This window comes from Pezoporus occidentalis, unplaced genomic scaffold, assembly GCF_034315485.1.
Source record: "Pezoporus occidentalis ecotype Australia unplaced genomic scaffold, CSIRO_AGI_Poc_V1 ctg126, whole genome shotgun sequence".
Taxonomy (NCBI): domain Eukaryota; kingdom Metazoa; phylum Chordata; class Aves; order Psittaciformes; family Psittacidae; genus Pezoporus; species Pezoporus occidentalis.
Window position 1 is genome coordinate 32,468 of NW_026913060.1, and position 14,852 is coordinate 47,319.

Below are 14,852 nucleotides of genomic sequence, written 5' to 3' on the forward strand. Positions count from 1 at the left end.
TGAGGTGCTCCTAAAGTATGGGGGGACCCCCAAAAGTGGGGGTTGCACCAGGGATATAGGGGTGCCCCAGAAGTAGTGGTAGTGGGTGTGCCTCAATGTATTGGGGTTCGCACAAGATTTGGAGGTATCGGGGTGCTCACAGGGGAGAGGGGTGTCCTGCGGACTGCATGATTTTAGGGTTACGGGGTCCCAAAAGCGTGGGGTGCCCCCAGAGAGCGAGGACACCCTAGGGGGGCTGTGGGAGTGCCCTGGAGCTGGGGGAGTGCCCAAAATTTTGTGGGTGTCCCCGGGAAATTGGAGTATCCTGGCTTCTGTGGTGACGCCCGAGGGGTATAACGGTGCCCTACAACTGTAGCGGTGTCCCCCGGGAAGAGTGGGGTTCCCCTAAGACTGACAAGCGTTTCACAGCCGTGACAACGGGGATGTCCCAAGGGTCTGAGATGCCCCAGAGGAACGAGGGTCTCCGGGGGCCTCCGCTGGGTGCAGGTTGTCCCTAAAGGCTGTAAGGTGCTCAGAGGAGTGAGGGTGCCCCAGGGTTACAGAGGCGCAGGGGTGGGCGTCTTATCGGGTCCGCGGGGCTGGTGCCGGGGCACGGCTGCGTCTGACGGTACGGCTCGGCTGGGCTAGGCTCGGCACAGGGCGGGAGGAGCATGGGGCTCCGCTCCTGGCGGATCTCCCGCAGCATTCTCCAACAGGGGCAAGCCAGCTCCACCGTGCCCACAAAACGTCGGCGCCAACCTCCGCTGTACCAGGAACCCACGGCACGGAGCCCTGCCCTGCCGTTGTCCGCTGGCCTGCCCCACGGCCCCAGGGGGCTCTGCTCTCCCGGGGGCCGGGGGGGGGGGGGAGAGGGCTATAGCACCTGGAGGAGGCTCGAAAGGGAGCCCTGCATTCACTGCGGGCAAGGGGACAAAGTGGAGACCCCCAGCTGGAGACCCCCGGGGTACGTCACTGCAGGAGGGTGATGCACCTCTGGGTGCAACCTGGTGTCGCCCGCTGCCAGGGGTCCTGGGACACCCTGGGACAGGAGGGTGGCAGGGGGGCTGCGGGCTCCCCCCAGCCCTGGTGCTGGGGAGGGTGTCCTGAGGGGGTGCAGAAGGGTCCCTTCTGTCTGCCACTTCCCCTTCACTCTGGGTGAAGCTTTTGCAACCTCGCTTCCTCCCCGAGCAGCATAAAGCGTGCTGTGGAAGGAAGGGGTGCCAGGAGGTTGCACGGCAGCTGCCTCAGGTGAGAGCCCCTCTGGCTGGCCTGGTGACCCTCAGTGCCGGAGCCCTCTGGGGGTGACGCTTGGATTCACCCCGTGCCCCAGAGTTTCCTAGTGAGAACTAGCTTGGGACCAGGAGAAGACCCCAGATTTGGGGACAGCAAGGGCAGCAAGCGGTGAGTCCCTGGGGTGCTCCACTGGAGACCGGGGCTGTCCTCAGGCTTTGTTGGCTCCCCAGCACCCAGCTGAGATCCCTCACACGTGGAGTGGGCTGGTCTGGGGGCCAGGGTGGGCTGCTCTGGCTACCTGAGGGGCTGCCTGCTGTGGGGCAGCGGGAGGTGGTGGGTGGGAGCCACCAGGGCTGTGCTTGGGGCTCATCTGGGTTGCAGAACCCCTATGGTCCCCATGGACATCAACCATGCGTGCCCCAGGGTAAAGCGCCTGCTCCCATTTCCTCGCATGGAGAACACATCCCCATGCCATATCCCTCCTTCCTATGCCATATCTCTCCTTCCTCGAATCCTTTGGGGACCCCCAAGGCCACCCCAGCATCCCACCAACTCTTCTGGAGTCAGGAAGGGAAATGGGGTGCTGCTTGTTCCCCCAGCTGGGCCATCTGCAGGGCATCTGTGGGTGGGGAGTGCCTGGTCCCAGAGGAACCGCTGGGATTTTGGAGTGGGGAGGCAGAAAGAAGCAGCCAAAAATAACTTGAGGGGAAGCTCTGGTGTCCGGTTCTACCCCACGTCTGCAGCAGTCCTGCTTGGGAGGACCTTCCCCCATCGTCACTGGCAGTGTTCCCAGATGTGGTCCTCTGGGATGTTGGGGTATCACCATCCCAGGATCACCATCCTGGGACCACCATTGGAATGGGGCTGGCAGAGCCAGGGATTTTTCTGGGCAGGGGCACCTGCCCAGCTGCAGCAGGGAATTTCTGCTGGGCAGAAGGAGAAACGTGGTCCCAGGGAGGGTTTGGGCTCAGACAGGGCCAGCTTGGGACCAGAGACCCTCCAGTACTGTGGAGACTCAGCACCCCCAAGCAGCACTGGCATTGCCAAGCTCTGCAGGGGCTTGGGGGCTCAGAAATGGGGCAGATGGGTGAAACTAGAGTGAAATGTGAGCCCAGATCCATACTGGGAGAAGGCTGAAACTCAATGGTCTTTGAGGAGGCAGGGACAGAGCAGGATGTCCTACGTGAGAAGACAAGAAGAGCTACTCTCACCTGTGATTTCCCCATCACAGCTTAGTGCAGGAGACACTGGCACGTACAGCACCACCCAGCTGAGAACAGGAAAACCAGAGACATGAAGTATTTCCAAAGCTGCCTGCAAAGGGTGACACGGCCTTCCGTCTGTGTCGTGAAACTACTCATGCTGTGGCAGGATTCAGGGGAAGTGGAAGAAGGGTGTGAAACGACCTTCAGACCTTCTCAAGTGCTGCCTGCTCTGGCCACCGTGACCGCAGTCTTGCTGCTAGCTGGGGTGGCAGGAGGGGCAGCTGCAGCGGCGATGATCAAGGGGATGGAGAGGCTGGAGGGATCCAGAGGTGCTTGAAGGACTTTTGAGATGCCCAAAAAGCTCAGAGGGTCTTGAAGGACCTACACAAATCAGGGGATCCAGGGATGCTGGAGGGACCAGGTGATTCCTGGAAGGACATGATGGCTGCATGGAACCCCCCCAAACCCAAGGAGAGGTGGCCAGTCTGTGGGGGAACCTCTTCTTCCATGGGAGACAAGGAAAGGACAGGGTTGAGGTGTCTGGGGAGTGCTGGGGGTGTTGTACAAGTGGGCATATGAGGGACAGTGTCCACCTGCAGTGTCATTACCTGGCACATCATTGTTATAGTGGAATGATGGAGGGGGGTTTCTCACTGGCTGGGAGGGGACCTGGCAGGCAACAGGGATGCCAAGAGCACCCGGAGACACTGTCACCACTGGCCCACACCAGCTCCCCCTCCCCTTTGTGCTGCTTTGTGCTCCACAGGCAAAATGGAATCGTACTCCTTCAGTGGGGATTTATCCAAGTTCCTCTCCTTCTACAACTACACCTATGACTACAGCACGGCCATGCCCGACACTGCTATCTTCTCTGCCCCGTGCCGGCCTGACACCTCCGTTCTCAACAAGTACCTGGTGGTGGTGATCTACTGCCTCGTCTTCATCCTCAGCGTGGTGGGGAACGGGCTGGTGGTGCTGGTGGTGAACTCCAGCCACACCAGCCGCTCTGTCACCGACGTCTACCTGCTCAACCTCGCTGTGGCAGACCTGCTCTTTGCCTTCAGCCTGCCCCTCTGGGCTGCCTATCGAGCCCACGAGTGGGTCTTTGGCACCGTGATGTGCAAAGCCATCTCCGTGCTGCAGGAGGCCAACTTCTACAGTGGCATCCTGCTGCTGGCCTGCATTAGTGTGGACCGCTACCTGGCCATTGTCTATGCCACCCGGCCCGCCACCGAGAAGAGGCACTGGGTGAAGTTTGTTTGCTTGGGCATCTGGGTCTTCTCTGTGCTGCTTTCCCTGCCTGTGCTGCTCTTTCGTGAAGCTTTCACTTCTCCCAACAATGGCACCGTGTGCTACGAGAGCATCGGCAACGAGGACACAACCAAGTGGCGCGTGGTGCTGCGGGTCCTGCCGCAGACCTTCGGCTTTGCCCTGCCCCTCCTGGTGATGCTCTTCTGCTATGGTGTCACCATCCACACCCTCCTGCAGACCAAGAATGCACAGAAGCAGCGGGCCATGAGGGTCATCTTTGCCGTGGTGCTGGTCTTCCTCATCTGCTGGCTGCCTTACAACATCACGCTGGTGAGCGACACTCTCATGAGGACACAAGCCATCGCTGAGACCTGTGAGCGAAGGAATCGCATTGACACAGCCCTCTCCGTCACACAGGTCCTGGGCTTCTCCCACAGCTGCATTAACCCCATTATCTACGCCTTTATCGGGCAGAAGTTTCGCAACAGCTTCCTCAAGATCTTGGCACAGCGTGGGCTCATCAGCAAGGATGCTGTGACCCGCTATGGCCGCGCCTCCTACGCCTCCACCTCTGGCAACACCTCCACCACCCTCTGAGCCCTGCTGGGGCCCAACCCTCGTGGCTCCCAGCAGTTCCCAGCACCTCACATCCACCAGCATTCGCAGACAGCCCTCAAGATGCAGGTGGCAATGCCATGGGGATGGGCAGGGCCACCACTGGATGCTGGAACCTGGCTGGAAAGGGGCTTGTGCAATGAGGCAGTACAACCCCTCTGCCAGGGGAGTGATGCCGAGCGCTGCCCACTGTGCCCGCTCAGGGGCGGAGCCTGTGACTTCTGGGATTCTGCGCCCTTGCAGTGGGGATGGCGTTTGCGGCCAATGGCCATCCAGCAATAAAGGAGTTGGTGGGTTGGTCACCCAGACCGGGCTCCCTTTTGCCAAAGGGAGGGAAGTGCTGCGATGGGGCCAGAGCACATCTCTGGGGACGGTGGGTCCTGGGCTGCCCACCTCAGTGCCAAAGCAGTGGTGCCAGCTGAGCGTGGTGGGGTGTGGGTAACCCCACTTCCAGGCCAGGGGAAGGGCTGTCGCGCAAGAAGCTATTGCAGTAGGTTCAGCATCCTACATGATCCCAGAGGTCTCTATCCCTGCAGCCACCCGGCCATGTCCTGGCACATCTCTGGTGCAGGGGTCTCTGTGCAGCATTTGTCCCACCTGGGGACAAAACCTCTGCCTTACTGATCCCGATCTGAGCCCCAGTGAAGCAAATCACTGCAAGGTTCCTGGGCAGCCCCTTGCTGAGACCAAGACAGACCTGTGACCCCTGCCTGAAGAGGGCCAGCACCCGGAACACTCCCTGCTCCCCTCCACCCCCCCGATGCTGCAGTGACAGGACGTCATTGTGCAAAAGGCTGGGAACTTCTACCTTACACAACCGTGATGTTTCTGCCCTGGCTTGGGCAACTGGGGCTGGCACCAGAGTAGGGCAGAGTGGCTGAAGAGAGGGCTGAGACCCTACTGGGGTCACCCCTGCCACCCTGTATACCAGGCATTAGGATGCCTGTACCAGCGTGCCCAAGCATCTCTGCACAGGAGTCCTGTCCTGCTCCTCCATAGTGCCTGATTCAGGCTCCTGGGGGTCCTTAACCGTGGAAGCATCAGTGGGTGCCAGCTGTATGCTGGCTCACGGGTGGGGATGGGGTTCCCCCCAGCACCCACGTGGGGAGCCCTGGGGATTCAGGGCAGGGCAGGGACAGCCCATCACCTTTGTACCTGGGAAACGCTTGCCCAAGCGGTTCCTTGCAGCATTGCAGGAAGCCAGGGTTATTGGCCAAGAGTTGTGTCCGCTGCCCACTGCTGCTTCCCCGTGTGGGATGGGGCAGATGCCGACTTAGCCTGGCTGCAGCTGGGACGCCCCTTATGGGGATAGTCCTCCCTTGGGAGAGCTTGGACACCTCCATGCTGTTCATTCATCTGTCGACGACCAATAGATAACACAGGAGTCACAGGGGTAGCAGGAGTGTGTTGTTCTCTTCTGTGCAGACCAGCCACAAGAAAGACACATCTCAACCTGGGAAGTCAGGCAGCCGGACCTGCCTGCAGGCCCTGGGCACTTTGGTCCCCAGCAAGTCGGAGAGGAGACAGTCAGGGCAGCGGGTATCCCAGGCCCAGTGTGAGGGTTGCAGTCCTGACTCATACAGCCTGTGAGTGCCTTTGCTGGTAGCAAAGCAGGCAGCAGCGTCCCTGCTTGCCCACGTCCACAGAACATGCGTGGCATACCTTACCCTGGCATAACCTGCCGAGAGAGCAGGCAGTGAGAGCTGTGCCATGGCAGTGTCACCTCCAGTGCCCCCCGATTGCCCACCTGCAGTTGTACCGCCGGGAGAGGAGGTGGAAATCCTTGTGGCAGTGGGTGCACAGCCCTGCATCGCGGGGTGCTGTGCTGGGCATTGCAGTGTTGATGCCCTCTGTCTTCTGCCACAGGGCATCCTTCTCCCTGTGGGAGAGCACAGGTCAGCTCTGGCAGGAGCATGCCTGGTGGGGGTTCATAAACATGCCCTGATACCCCAGACCCAAGGTGGTGAGCAGGATTCGCCTGAGCTCTGGTGCCCTCCTCTGGGCAAAAGGGTTTGTTCGGGCCTCCTACCCGTGCACGGTTCCGCACGTGTGGGTTACCCGGGGCTCTCACCGCAGCAGCTCCAGCAGCCGCCCCTTCATGTCCCGGATGAGTTCCTGCTGCCGTGCCTGCTCCGCACCACGTGTGGCCTCCCGCTCCAGAGCCTCTCGCTGCGCCCGCTGCAGAGCCGATGCCCAGCGCTCGCCATCCTGCCGGGCCCTGGTGCAGAGCAGGGGGGAGACGGTGCCCCTGTCCCTCAGCTGGCTGTCTCTCCATCCATCCGTTCATACCTCTCTCTCTCCCTTTATCTGCTGCCCATCCATCCCCAAACTGGCTCCCTACCCCCACAGCCACCTTACCATCTGCTGGGACATCCATCCATACATCTACCAGTTGTTCATCTGCCCTCTGGACTTCTGCCCATCCACGCCTCCATTTCTCCATCCACTTGTCCCGCATTCATCCCTCCATCCCTCTGTGTACCCACACATCAATTTATTCACTCCAAATTCATCCCTCCATCCACCCTTCCATCCCTTTGCCCATCTATTTGCCCCAAATGAATTACTCCATCCTTCCACCGATGAGTCCCCAGATTGACTCCTCCCTCCAGCCCTCCTTCCCCATATCCTTCCCTCCTTCCCCTGCCCATCCCCAGGGGCTGCTCCCCTGGGTTCAAGTGTGGCATCATGGAGGGTAGCAGGGGAAAGCCTATGATGGGTGGAGATGGGGTGGTGGGTGCAGGGGTTCCATGCCCAACCTGCTGAGCTGCTCCTGCAGCTGGGCCACCTCTTGCCTCTTGGCCTGGAGCTGCTGCTGGCTCTGCCAGGCCTCCTCCCGCACTGCTGCGGCCAGGGTGGCCAAGCGCTGTGGGAGAGGAGAGGCTCAGCCATGGCTCCCCAACCCCTCGTCCCTGCAGGGTCCCCTCAGGCTTGTCCATACCATGGCCATGCTGATGGCTGTGCTGGGCTCCCCCTCTGCTTGTTGTTCTGGCAGGGACTCCTGGGGACCACAGGCGATCTCTAGTGCCCGCTGCAGCACCTCTTCCATGGCAGCCACCTCATCTGGGGCACCGGCATCCTTTGGCATGTCCATTTGTCCCACTGCTGCCAGCGCCGCCTGGCATTCCCGCAGGTGCGAGGACACCGCTGCAACCTCTGCCTGTGCCGTGGCCAGCTGGGCGCCCTGCTCCTCTGCCACCTCCCGCCAGACCCGTGCCTCCTCCTGTGCTTGTGCCAGCGCCCCCGACCCCCCCGCTCCCACCGCTGCCGCCAGTGCCTGTCCCAGGAAGGTGTTGGTGTCCCGCAGAGCCTCGGCCTCACGTGCCAGCAGCCGGGCCCGCCGTGCGCTGCCCTCCTCCTGCCGCCTGTGCCGCCTCTCCTCCCGTGCCAGCCGCGTTGCCAGAGCCTGGGACGATGCCTTCCACTGCTCCAGCTCAGCCCGCAGCTGGGACACCAGTGCCCACAGGGACTCCTCTGTCCCACCCGGCTGCCTGGGCTCTGGTGGCAGGGAGCCCAGCGCGCACCCTGTGCTGGGTGGTGGTGATGCGCCGGAATCCCTGTCGCCATCAGACTGGGGTGCTTTGCCAGTGCTGTGTGTGTCCTCCAGCTCCTCTGCATCCACGTTTTCCATCTCCTCCTCATCCTTGTCCAACTCCGCTTCATCATCTTCTTCCACATCCTCCTTTACTTCCACATCCTTCTTCACATTTACCTCCACGTCCTCCACGTCCTCCTCATCCATCACCTCCTTCTCATCCTCCACCTCCTTCTCATCCTCCTCAAATTCCTTTCCATCCTCCTCTTCCACATCCTGCTCTAATGTCACATCCACATCCCATTCCACCTCCTCATCTTCATCCTTCTCCACCTCATCTTCCTCTTCCACATCCTTCTTCCCTTCCATGCCCTCCACATTCCCTTCCACATCCTCCACCTCTACACTGCCTGCCCCCAGGGCAGCCAAGGTGGGTGAACACGGGTAGGCTGGCACCTTACAGGGTGCTGTGGTGAAATGGGTGATGCCATCAGGCCATCCATGCATCCTGGTGTCAGTATCATCTGCCTGTGGGGCTGTCTTTGCCAGGCTGCTCCCAGTCACCAAGCTGGGTCGTACCAGTGTCCTAGAGGGGACATGGGTTTCAGGTCCACCAGGTCACCCTCAGGGTGAGCAGGGCACTGACCTCCCTCCCTCAGGGCTCCCTGGGCACAGCCAGCCTTTGGGGATGGAGAGGGCAGAAGGGCTGGTTATACCGGGTGGCTCCTGGTGACAGGGGACCAGAGTTGCTGTGTGTTTGTGCATGCACACATGGCATCTTTGAAGGCACAGGCACGGTGTGTGCATGCTGGCACAGGTGTCTGTTCCTACCCATGGCCACATATGGAGGGCTGGTACAGCTGCAGTGCCACATGGGCCTGTGTGCTGCTCTTCTATGCTCAGTCCCGGTACCCCTCATGGCCCTGTCACCCCCAATGCCCCTGGTGCCTTCCACATCCCCAGGCTCACTCAGAGAACATGGGCCAGGCAGTGTCCAGGTCATCTCTGCACAGGGCCAGGTGGAAGGTGACACAGTCCAGCTCGTACAGGCTGCCCAGGATCTCTGCCCGGTGCTGGGGGCTCAGAAAGGGGCTGCGGGCGTAGTACCACTCACTGCAACCACAAACAGGCTCATGCAGCCCTTTGTAACCCTGAGGGGGCACACATGCCTGCAGCACCCTTGACAATCGGGTGCTGTGACTGATGCCACGATGAGCATCCCATCCCCATGCCCCTGCTCTCACCGAAGGCTCTCAGGGTCAAGAAGGCAGAGCTGCAGGGACTCTGCCAGCTGCTGGTGCACCAGACAGTACCGCAGGAAGGCTCGGCCCCTGCCCACTGGGGTCTTCAGCTGGGGAGAGAAGAGGTCATCCAGCCCTGCCATGCCAGTCTGCTCCCCACACGCCTCCCCCCCAACAGCCCATGAAGGGAGGAAGAGGGTCTCCAGGGCCAGGACACCCACTGGGGGCAGTGGGAACCCCAGGGGGGAGAAAACCCTTTGTAGCACTGCTATGTGAATCATAGAATCACTGAATGGTTTGGGTTGGAAAGGACCTTCCTTGGATCATCCAGTTCCAGCCCCTCTGTCATTGGCAGGGACACCTTCCACTAGAGCAGGTTGCTCTAAGCCCTGTCCAACCTGGCCTTGAACACTGGCAGGGATGGAACAGCCACAGCTTCCTTGGGCAGCCTGTTCCAGTGCCTCACCACCCTCACAGTAAAGAACTTCTTCCTTATATCCTCAGTGCCCAAGTGTGTGTACACCCCCAAACAAGAAGAGGCAGCCGCATTTGTGTGTGCCCACCTTGTCCAGGGAGGTGACGAAGCGAATGCCCTCATGCTCCTGCCGGCGCTGTGCCAGGCCCTGGCACAAGAAGTCCCAATAGTCCTTGCGCTGCCCAAAGAAGCTCTTCTTTTCCTTGAGGTCAAACTGGCAGAGATACAAGCTCGGGCTTGCTTGTTTGGGGGTGTTCCCCATCCCCCCAGTCTGTACCTGTGGGGCTGGGATCCAGCCAGCTACCCCAGCCAGGACAGTGTCCTCTGGCTGTCCCTTCTGGGCTGGCTCTGTGCCTCAGTTCCCCTTTTGCAGCACGTGCAATTACACATAGAATCATAGAATGGTTTGTGTTGGAAAGGACCTTAAGATTATCAAGTTCCAGTCCCTCTGCCATGGACTGGGACACCTCACACTAAACCATGTCACCCAAGGCTCTGTCCAACCTGGCCTTGAGCACGGCCAGGGATGGAGCATTCACAACCTCCTTGGGCAACCAATTCCGGTGCCTCACCACCCTTACAGTAAAGAACTTCTTCCTTAGATCCAATCTAAACTTCCTCTGTTTAAGTTTTAACCTGTTACCCCTTGTCCTATCACTACAGTCCTTAATGAATAGTCCATCCCCAGCATCCTTACGGGCCCCCTTCAGATACTGGAAGGCTGCTATGAGGTCTCCACGCAGCCTTCTCTTCTCCAGGCTGAACAGCCCCAACTTTCTCAGCCTGTCTTCATACGGGAGGTGCGACAGTCCCCTGATCATCCTCATGGCCCTCCTCTGGACTTGTTTCAAGGAGGACACATGTGGACGTGGGTGATCCTGGTCTGATTGCTTGCCTGGCTGGGGATGCCCAGGGCTGGATAATGCCAGCTGGGATCATTCCAATCCATGGAACAGCCAGCATAGGGTCCCCTCTGCCCTCAGCTGTGACACAGGGGAAACTGAGGGCAGGGAGCAGTGGGCGCAGGGGAGCGGAGGTACCTGGAGGAGGAACTCCAGCTGGGCACAGAGGCTGTGCAGCTCCCGGCTCCCGTCTGTCACTGGCAGGTTCTGCTCCCTGTAGCAGTGGTTCAGTTCAGCCACAGTCCCTGTGGGATGGCAGGGCTGAGCTGGCAGTGCCTTGCCCAGGCAGCGGGCACCCTGCTCCATCCCACACCTCCCACCACATCCTGGCTCCTGGCCCGGGGATTTCTGACAGCGGGTGAAAGAGGAACCTGCCATGGGATGAAATGGGGGATCAGGGGAGGGAATGGCACCCACCAGGGCTGGCAGCAGTGGCATGTGCTGCCCATGGTCTGGGTGTGAGGAGGGACCTGGCATGGTCAGTGTGAGATGTGCCATGCAGGGGACAGGCTGGCAGGGGACACGCTGGCAGGGGACAGACTGGCACACTTACTTTGCAGGTCCTTGATAATGCGGTTGAGTTCCCCATCCGCTGCCATGGCTGTCCCTGGGGGTCTGCAAAGGCAGGGGCAGCAATAAAAGGCTCCAGGCTGACAGTCACCTGGCACCCCAAACTCTTCCCCAAGGACAGGGTCTGTCCCTCCAGCTCCATCCCAGAGCTGCCTTACTGTTCAGGTAAGAGGGGGGGGCTCAGGCACCCCCTTTCCCTGCCTGTCTCCTCCATTTACATGGGGCAGGGGGTATGGGGTGTGCAAAGGTGCCCTATCCTGTATCCCTTTAGTTGTCCATGTGCCCTGTCCCAAAATGCCTCCAGGCTCTGTCCCACACTGTGCCCAGCCTCTGTTCCCATTCATTGGGGGGGCCTCCCAGGATTCAGGATATGGGTTGGCGCTAGAGAAGCACTGCCTTTGTTTCTGCTCTCAATTCACTCACTCACACCGCAACCAGCGATGGGGGCTCCTGGGGGGTGGGGTGGGAAAGGGGGGCACACAGCCCCCATCATGCAGCCTCCCAAACTGAGCTTCCCCAGGGCAGAGCCCCTTGGCACAGCATGCTGCCTGCGGGGCTGGCACAGGGTTTGGAGTGCTGTGGGGGGCACAGCGCAGTGGGGTGGTTTTGAGGGGTGGCACCCTGGAGACAGGGCTAGAGACAGTGCCCATGGAGGTGGCAGGTCTGGGGCTTGACACTGCAGGTGGTGGCTGGGCACAGGGCTGGGGGAGCATACATGTGTGTGCATGGGGGTTTGTGCTGCAGGGGGTGTGTGCCCTCACAGGAGTGTGTGTGCAGAAGCGTGCCCAAGCATGCTCAAGAGTGTGCGAGTGTCCTTTGTCCCTGCCACGGCATAGCAGGAGATTCCAGTTGCCTGGGTTCCCATCCCGGTGCCCTTGGGTGACCTTGGACAAGCAATCTTCCAACCTGCCCCCCTGCCCCTGCCTCAGTGTCCCTGTGAGGAAGAGCCCCTTACCTGTGCCCAGGAGCTGTGGGGTGCCCCGAGGTGCTTGCTGGGTGCTGGGGTGACCCTGGTGTGTCCCTGCGCCCGCCGGCTTCTCCTTTTGTACCTTGGCCAAGAGGAAGTGTGGAAGGTCGGGGGAGGAGGGGGGGCTGCAGGAGCCACCCCCCTCCTGCCTCACATCACATCAGGCACTGCAGCTTGGCCCATGGCACCCAGCTCCCTCATTAGTGGGTGCCAGCTTTGGGAAGGGGGTCAGTGAGGCTGGTCCCCCTGTGCAGCCGTTGCTTATATCCCTTCTGGGATGCAGTGCAAGGCTTGGGGGGACCCTGATGCCCTCCCCTGGGAATGGGGCTTGGGAATGCTTTGAGGGACACCCTGCAGTTTTGGGGAGGGGGATCCAGGCCCCATACCCAGCTAACAGCAACCAACAGCAGCCCTGGGGTGGCAGCAGATCCTGGCACAGAGGACGACCACCATGACGAGCTGCAGCCCACCCCATCAAGGCCCACAGACCCCCAGCCATCTGCCCCGACATGGGAGCTGTGCCCAGAGCTCAGCTGCAAACTTTTCCTGAGGTACCCTGGGCAAGACTCCCTGCCTCCCCTTGCTATATGTGCCTGCGGGTCCTCAGCCCCACAGTACCCCTCCACTACTGTGCCTGTCCCACTTTGCTGTGCCAGCCCTGTCCTATGGGCTCCTTCTGGGCTGGGAACTAAACCCCCGGGGACGAGGTGGACAGGGGTGATGCCAGCTCACCCCACTAGTGCCGGGCATGGGGACTCACTACCATTCTGCTCCCCACCACCATCCTGTTTGGTGGATGCCTCCAGTGATGCCCAGCTGCCCCCACATCTTGCCCCCCACCATACCCCACCTTGCAGCACCTACCTGTGTAATGAGGGCCTGGGGGACACTCGACTCCCCCAGGCAAGGCCGATGCTCGGCACCAAAGTGAAAGTAGGAAGTGATGCTGAGTGGGAGCCTGGGCCTCCCCGCATCCTCCTGGTGCCTGGAGAGGGGGGTGTTGGGCTGTGGGGTGCCCCTGAATAGCCAAGGGCATGGAGGGAGCTGGTGGCAGTGCTTGGGGTGACCCCAGTCTCCTCAGCGCCCTCTTTTGCCCATGCCATCCTTCAATGCATGGTGCTGTGAGCTCCATGAGCTCAGCACCCCACATTGGATCGGGGGGGGGGGGGGTGGACAGGGTGTTCGGGGGGGAGCAGAGCATCACAACACTGTGCTGGGGGCAGGGGGGGATGCATATATGTGTGCGTGCATGTGTGTGACTGCATGTATGTGCAGGCTATAGGGGTGCATGTGTACATGCAAGCCATATGCATGTAGTGGGCATGAGGCTAAACAGGGCACCTGTGTGTGTACGCACACACACGTGTCTGCCCGTGGGTGCACCCACCTGCCAGCTCTGTCTGCCCCACACCAGGCACCCCACCAGCAGGACCGTGACACAACAGCCTGGCAGTGGGGTCCCCTGTCCCTGCTCCATCCAAGGGCTGGGGTGGTGGTGGGGGCTGCTGGGGGGATAAGATGCCTGCCTGTCCTTGGCGCGGGTGCAATTCAATTAATGAGGCCTGGCCCTGGTTCAGTGCAGCAAATAAAGCTAATGGCCCTGCACAGGCCTGGTGATGCCCAGCCGGGGGGGGCAGGGGCCATCTGCTAATTAAATGGGGGTGAGGGACCATGGAGCCAGCAGTGATGTCACCTCCCTGGTGCTTCGGCTGGGGGAGCTGTACCTGAGCACCCCCTGCCCACCAAGTCCTCCGCCAGCCCCTGGGTGCCAAGCAGGGTTGGGGGACAGCCATGAGGTGTGTGGGACCCCCAAACTCCCTGCCCCCCTCTTTGGTGCTGCCGTTCGTTAGGAGCCATCCCGAGGCAAATGTAATTAGTGTCCAGGCCTGGCACTGCCGCTGCCCACGCTTGGCACCGGCAGCTGCCCCATGGGGATGGATCCTTGCCCTGCATCATGGTGGCATCACAGGGGCACATGGAGGGGCTGCTGCCAGACCACCTTTGGCAAAACCCCAATGGATGTGTGGAGTGTGTGTAGGGGGTCCCCGGTGCACCCCATCGCCCTGCCCTGTATGAACTCCATGGTGGGGTAGGGGTGCCCAGGGCCATGTAGGGGTGTCCTGCAGTAAGGGGTTCCCCTGGGTAACACTGTGCCCACAGCATGATGCATCAGCCAGGCACCCGCTGAGGGGCAGGCTAGGTCAAGGGGGTCCCTGAATGTGTCCTCAAGCTCCTGGGAAGGGGAGAGGCTTGGTAGGATGCCAGGGGGCTGGCAGAGGGGCAGGGAAGCTCTCCCCCCACCCCCGTTCATGTGCAGGCACTGCCATTTAGAGTTTGGGGTAGGCATGAGCTGCCGGAGGGAAATTGAGGCAGGGTCGGGATAGGGGTTGAGGGTTGAACTGCAATGGAGAATACACAGGCGTCTGGGTTTCTCCACCCCAAAACAGAGGGGGCTGGAGAGGGGGGCACTGTCCGGCATCCACCCCAGGGGATGCTGTGCCCCGGAGTGCAGGCTGGTGAGTCCGGAGGGTTCCGAGCCCCGAGCCCCGTGTGCGGGGGGGGGAGGAGGGGGAGGAGGAGGAGGGGGAGCGTGGCGGAGCTGGCTCCCACCCAAGCACTGCAGGACATGGGCGGGCACGGTGCTCCCTGCCTGGCTGCCAGCGCGCAGGCGACGCTGGGGGACCGGAGGGGGGGACAGGGCCCGGTGGGACCGCAGACCCCCAGCCCATCGCCGCACGGCCCCGTGCCCACCGCCGGGCACCTTCTGGGCACTGCCCGGGCACCGGAGCTTGTTGCAGTCGGGCCGGGGGGGGGACACGGCTGGGTTTGGCCGCCACCCCGAGCGTGGCCCGGGGGGGTCGGCCGCTGCACACACACTC

At 61.3% G+C, this 14,852-nt stretch overlaps 2 protein-coding genes across 2 annotated transcripts; one reads left to right on the forward strand and one right to left on the reverse strand.

The window, feature by feature from the left end:
* Positions 1 to 1,157: 1,157 nt before the first annotated feature.
* On the forward strand, positions 1,158 to 4,589 carry LOC134158119 (C-X-C chemokine receptor type 2-like). The gene is made up of 2 exons (XM_062607763.1): positions 1,158 to 1,380; positions 3,184 to 4,589. The coding sequence occupies exon 2, from the start codon at positions 3,189 to 3,191 to the stop codon at positions 4,263 to 4,265; it is 1,077 nt and encodes a 358-aa protein (XP_062463747.1). The 5' UTR covers positions 1,158 to 1,380; positions 3,184 to 3,188; the 3' UTR covers positions 4,266 to 4,589.
* Positions 4,590 to 5,677: 1,088 nt separating this feature from the next.
* On the reverse strand, positions 5,678 to 13,016 carry RUFY4 (RUN and FYVE domain containing 4). Its single transcript, XM_062607762.1, has 12 exons — positions 12,838 to 13,016; positions 11,962 to 12,055; positions 10,990 to 11,051; positions 10,575 to 10,681; positions 9,623 to 9,748; positions 9,063 to 9,169; positions 8,788 to 8,931; positions 7,225 to 8,404; positions 7,043 to 7,149; positions 6,355 to 6,501; positions 6,031 to 6,162; positions 5,678 to 5,961 (listed from the first exon to the last, which is right to left on the reverse strand). The coding sequence occupies exons 1-12, from the start codon at positions 13,007 to 13,009 to the stop codon at positions 5,859 to 5,861; spliced, it is 2,481 nt and encodes an 826-aa protein (XP_062463746.1). The 5' UTR covers positions 13,010 to 13,016; the 3' UTR covers positions 5,678 to 5,858.
* Between the last annotated feature and the right edge of the window lie 1,836 nt (positions 13,017 to 14,852).

Excerpts from the sequence above, each read along its gene's own strand:
- RUFY4 (XM_062607762.1), bottom strand. The coding sequence starts at position 13,009 with ATGCCCTTGGCTATTCAGGGGCACCCCACAGCCCAACACCCCCCTCTC. Across the intron at positions 12,056-12,837 it reads CCCAGGCCCTCATTACACAG|GTACAAAAGGAGAAGCCGGC; the intron begins GTAGGTGCTGCA and ends CTCTTGGCCAAG. Across the intron at positions 6,163-6,354 it reads CGGCTGCTGGAGCTGCTGCG|GGAGAAGGATGCCCTGTGGC; the intron begins GTGAGAGCCCCG and ends GCTCTCCCACAG.
- LOC134158119 (XM_062607763.1), top strand. The coding sequence starts at position 3,189 with ATGGAATCGTACTCCTTCAGTGGGGATTTATCCAAGTTCCTCTCCTTC.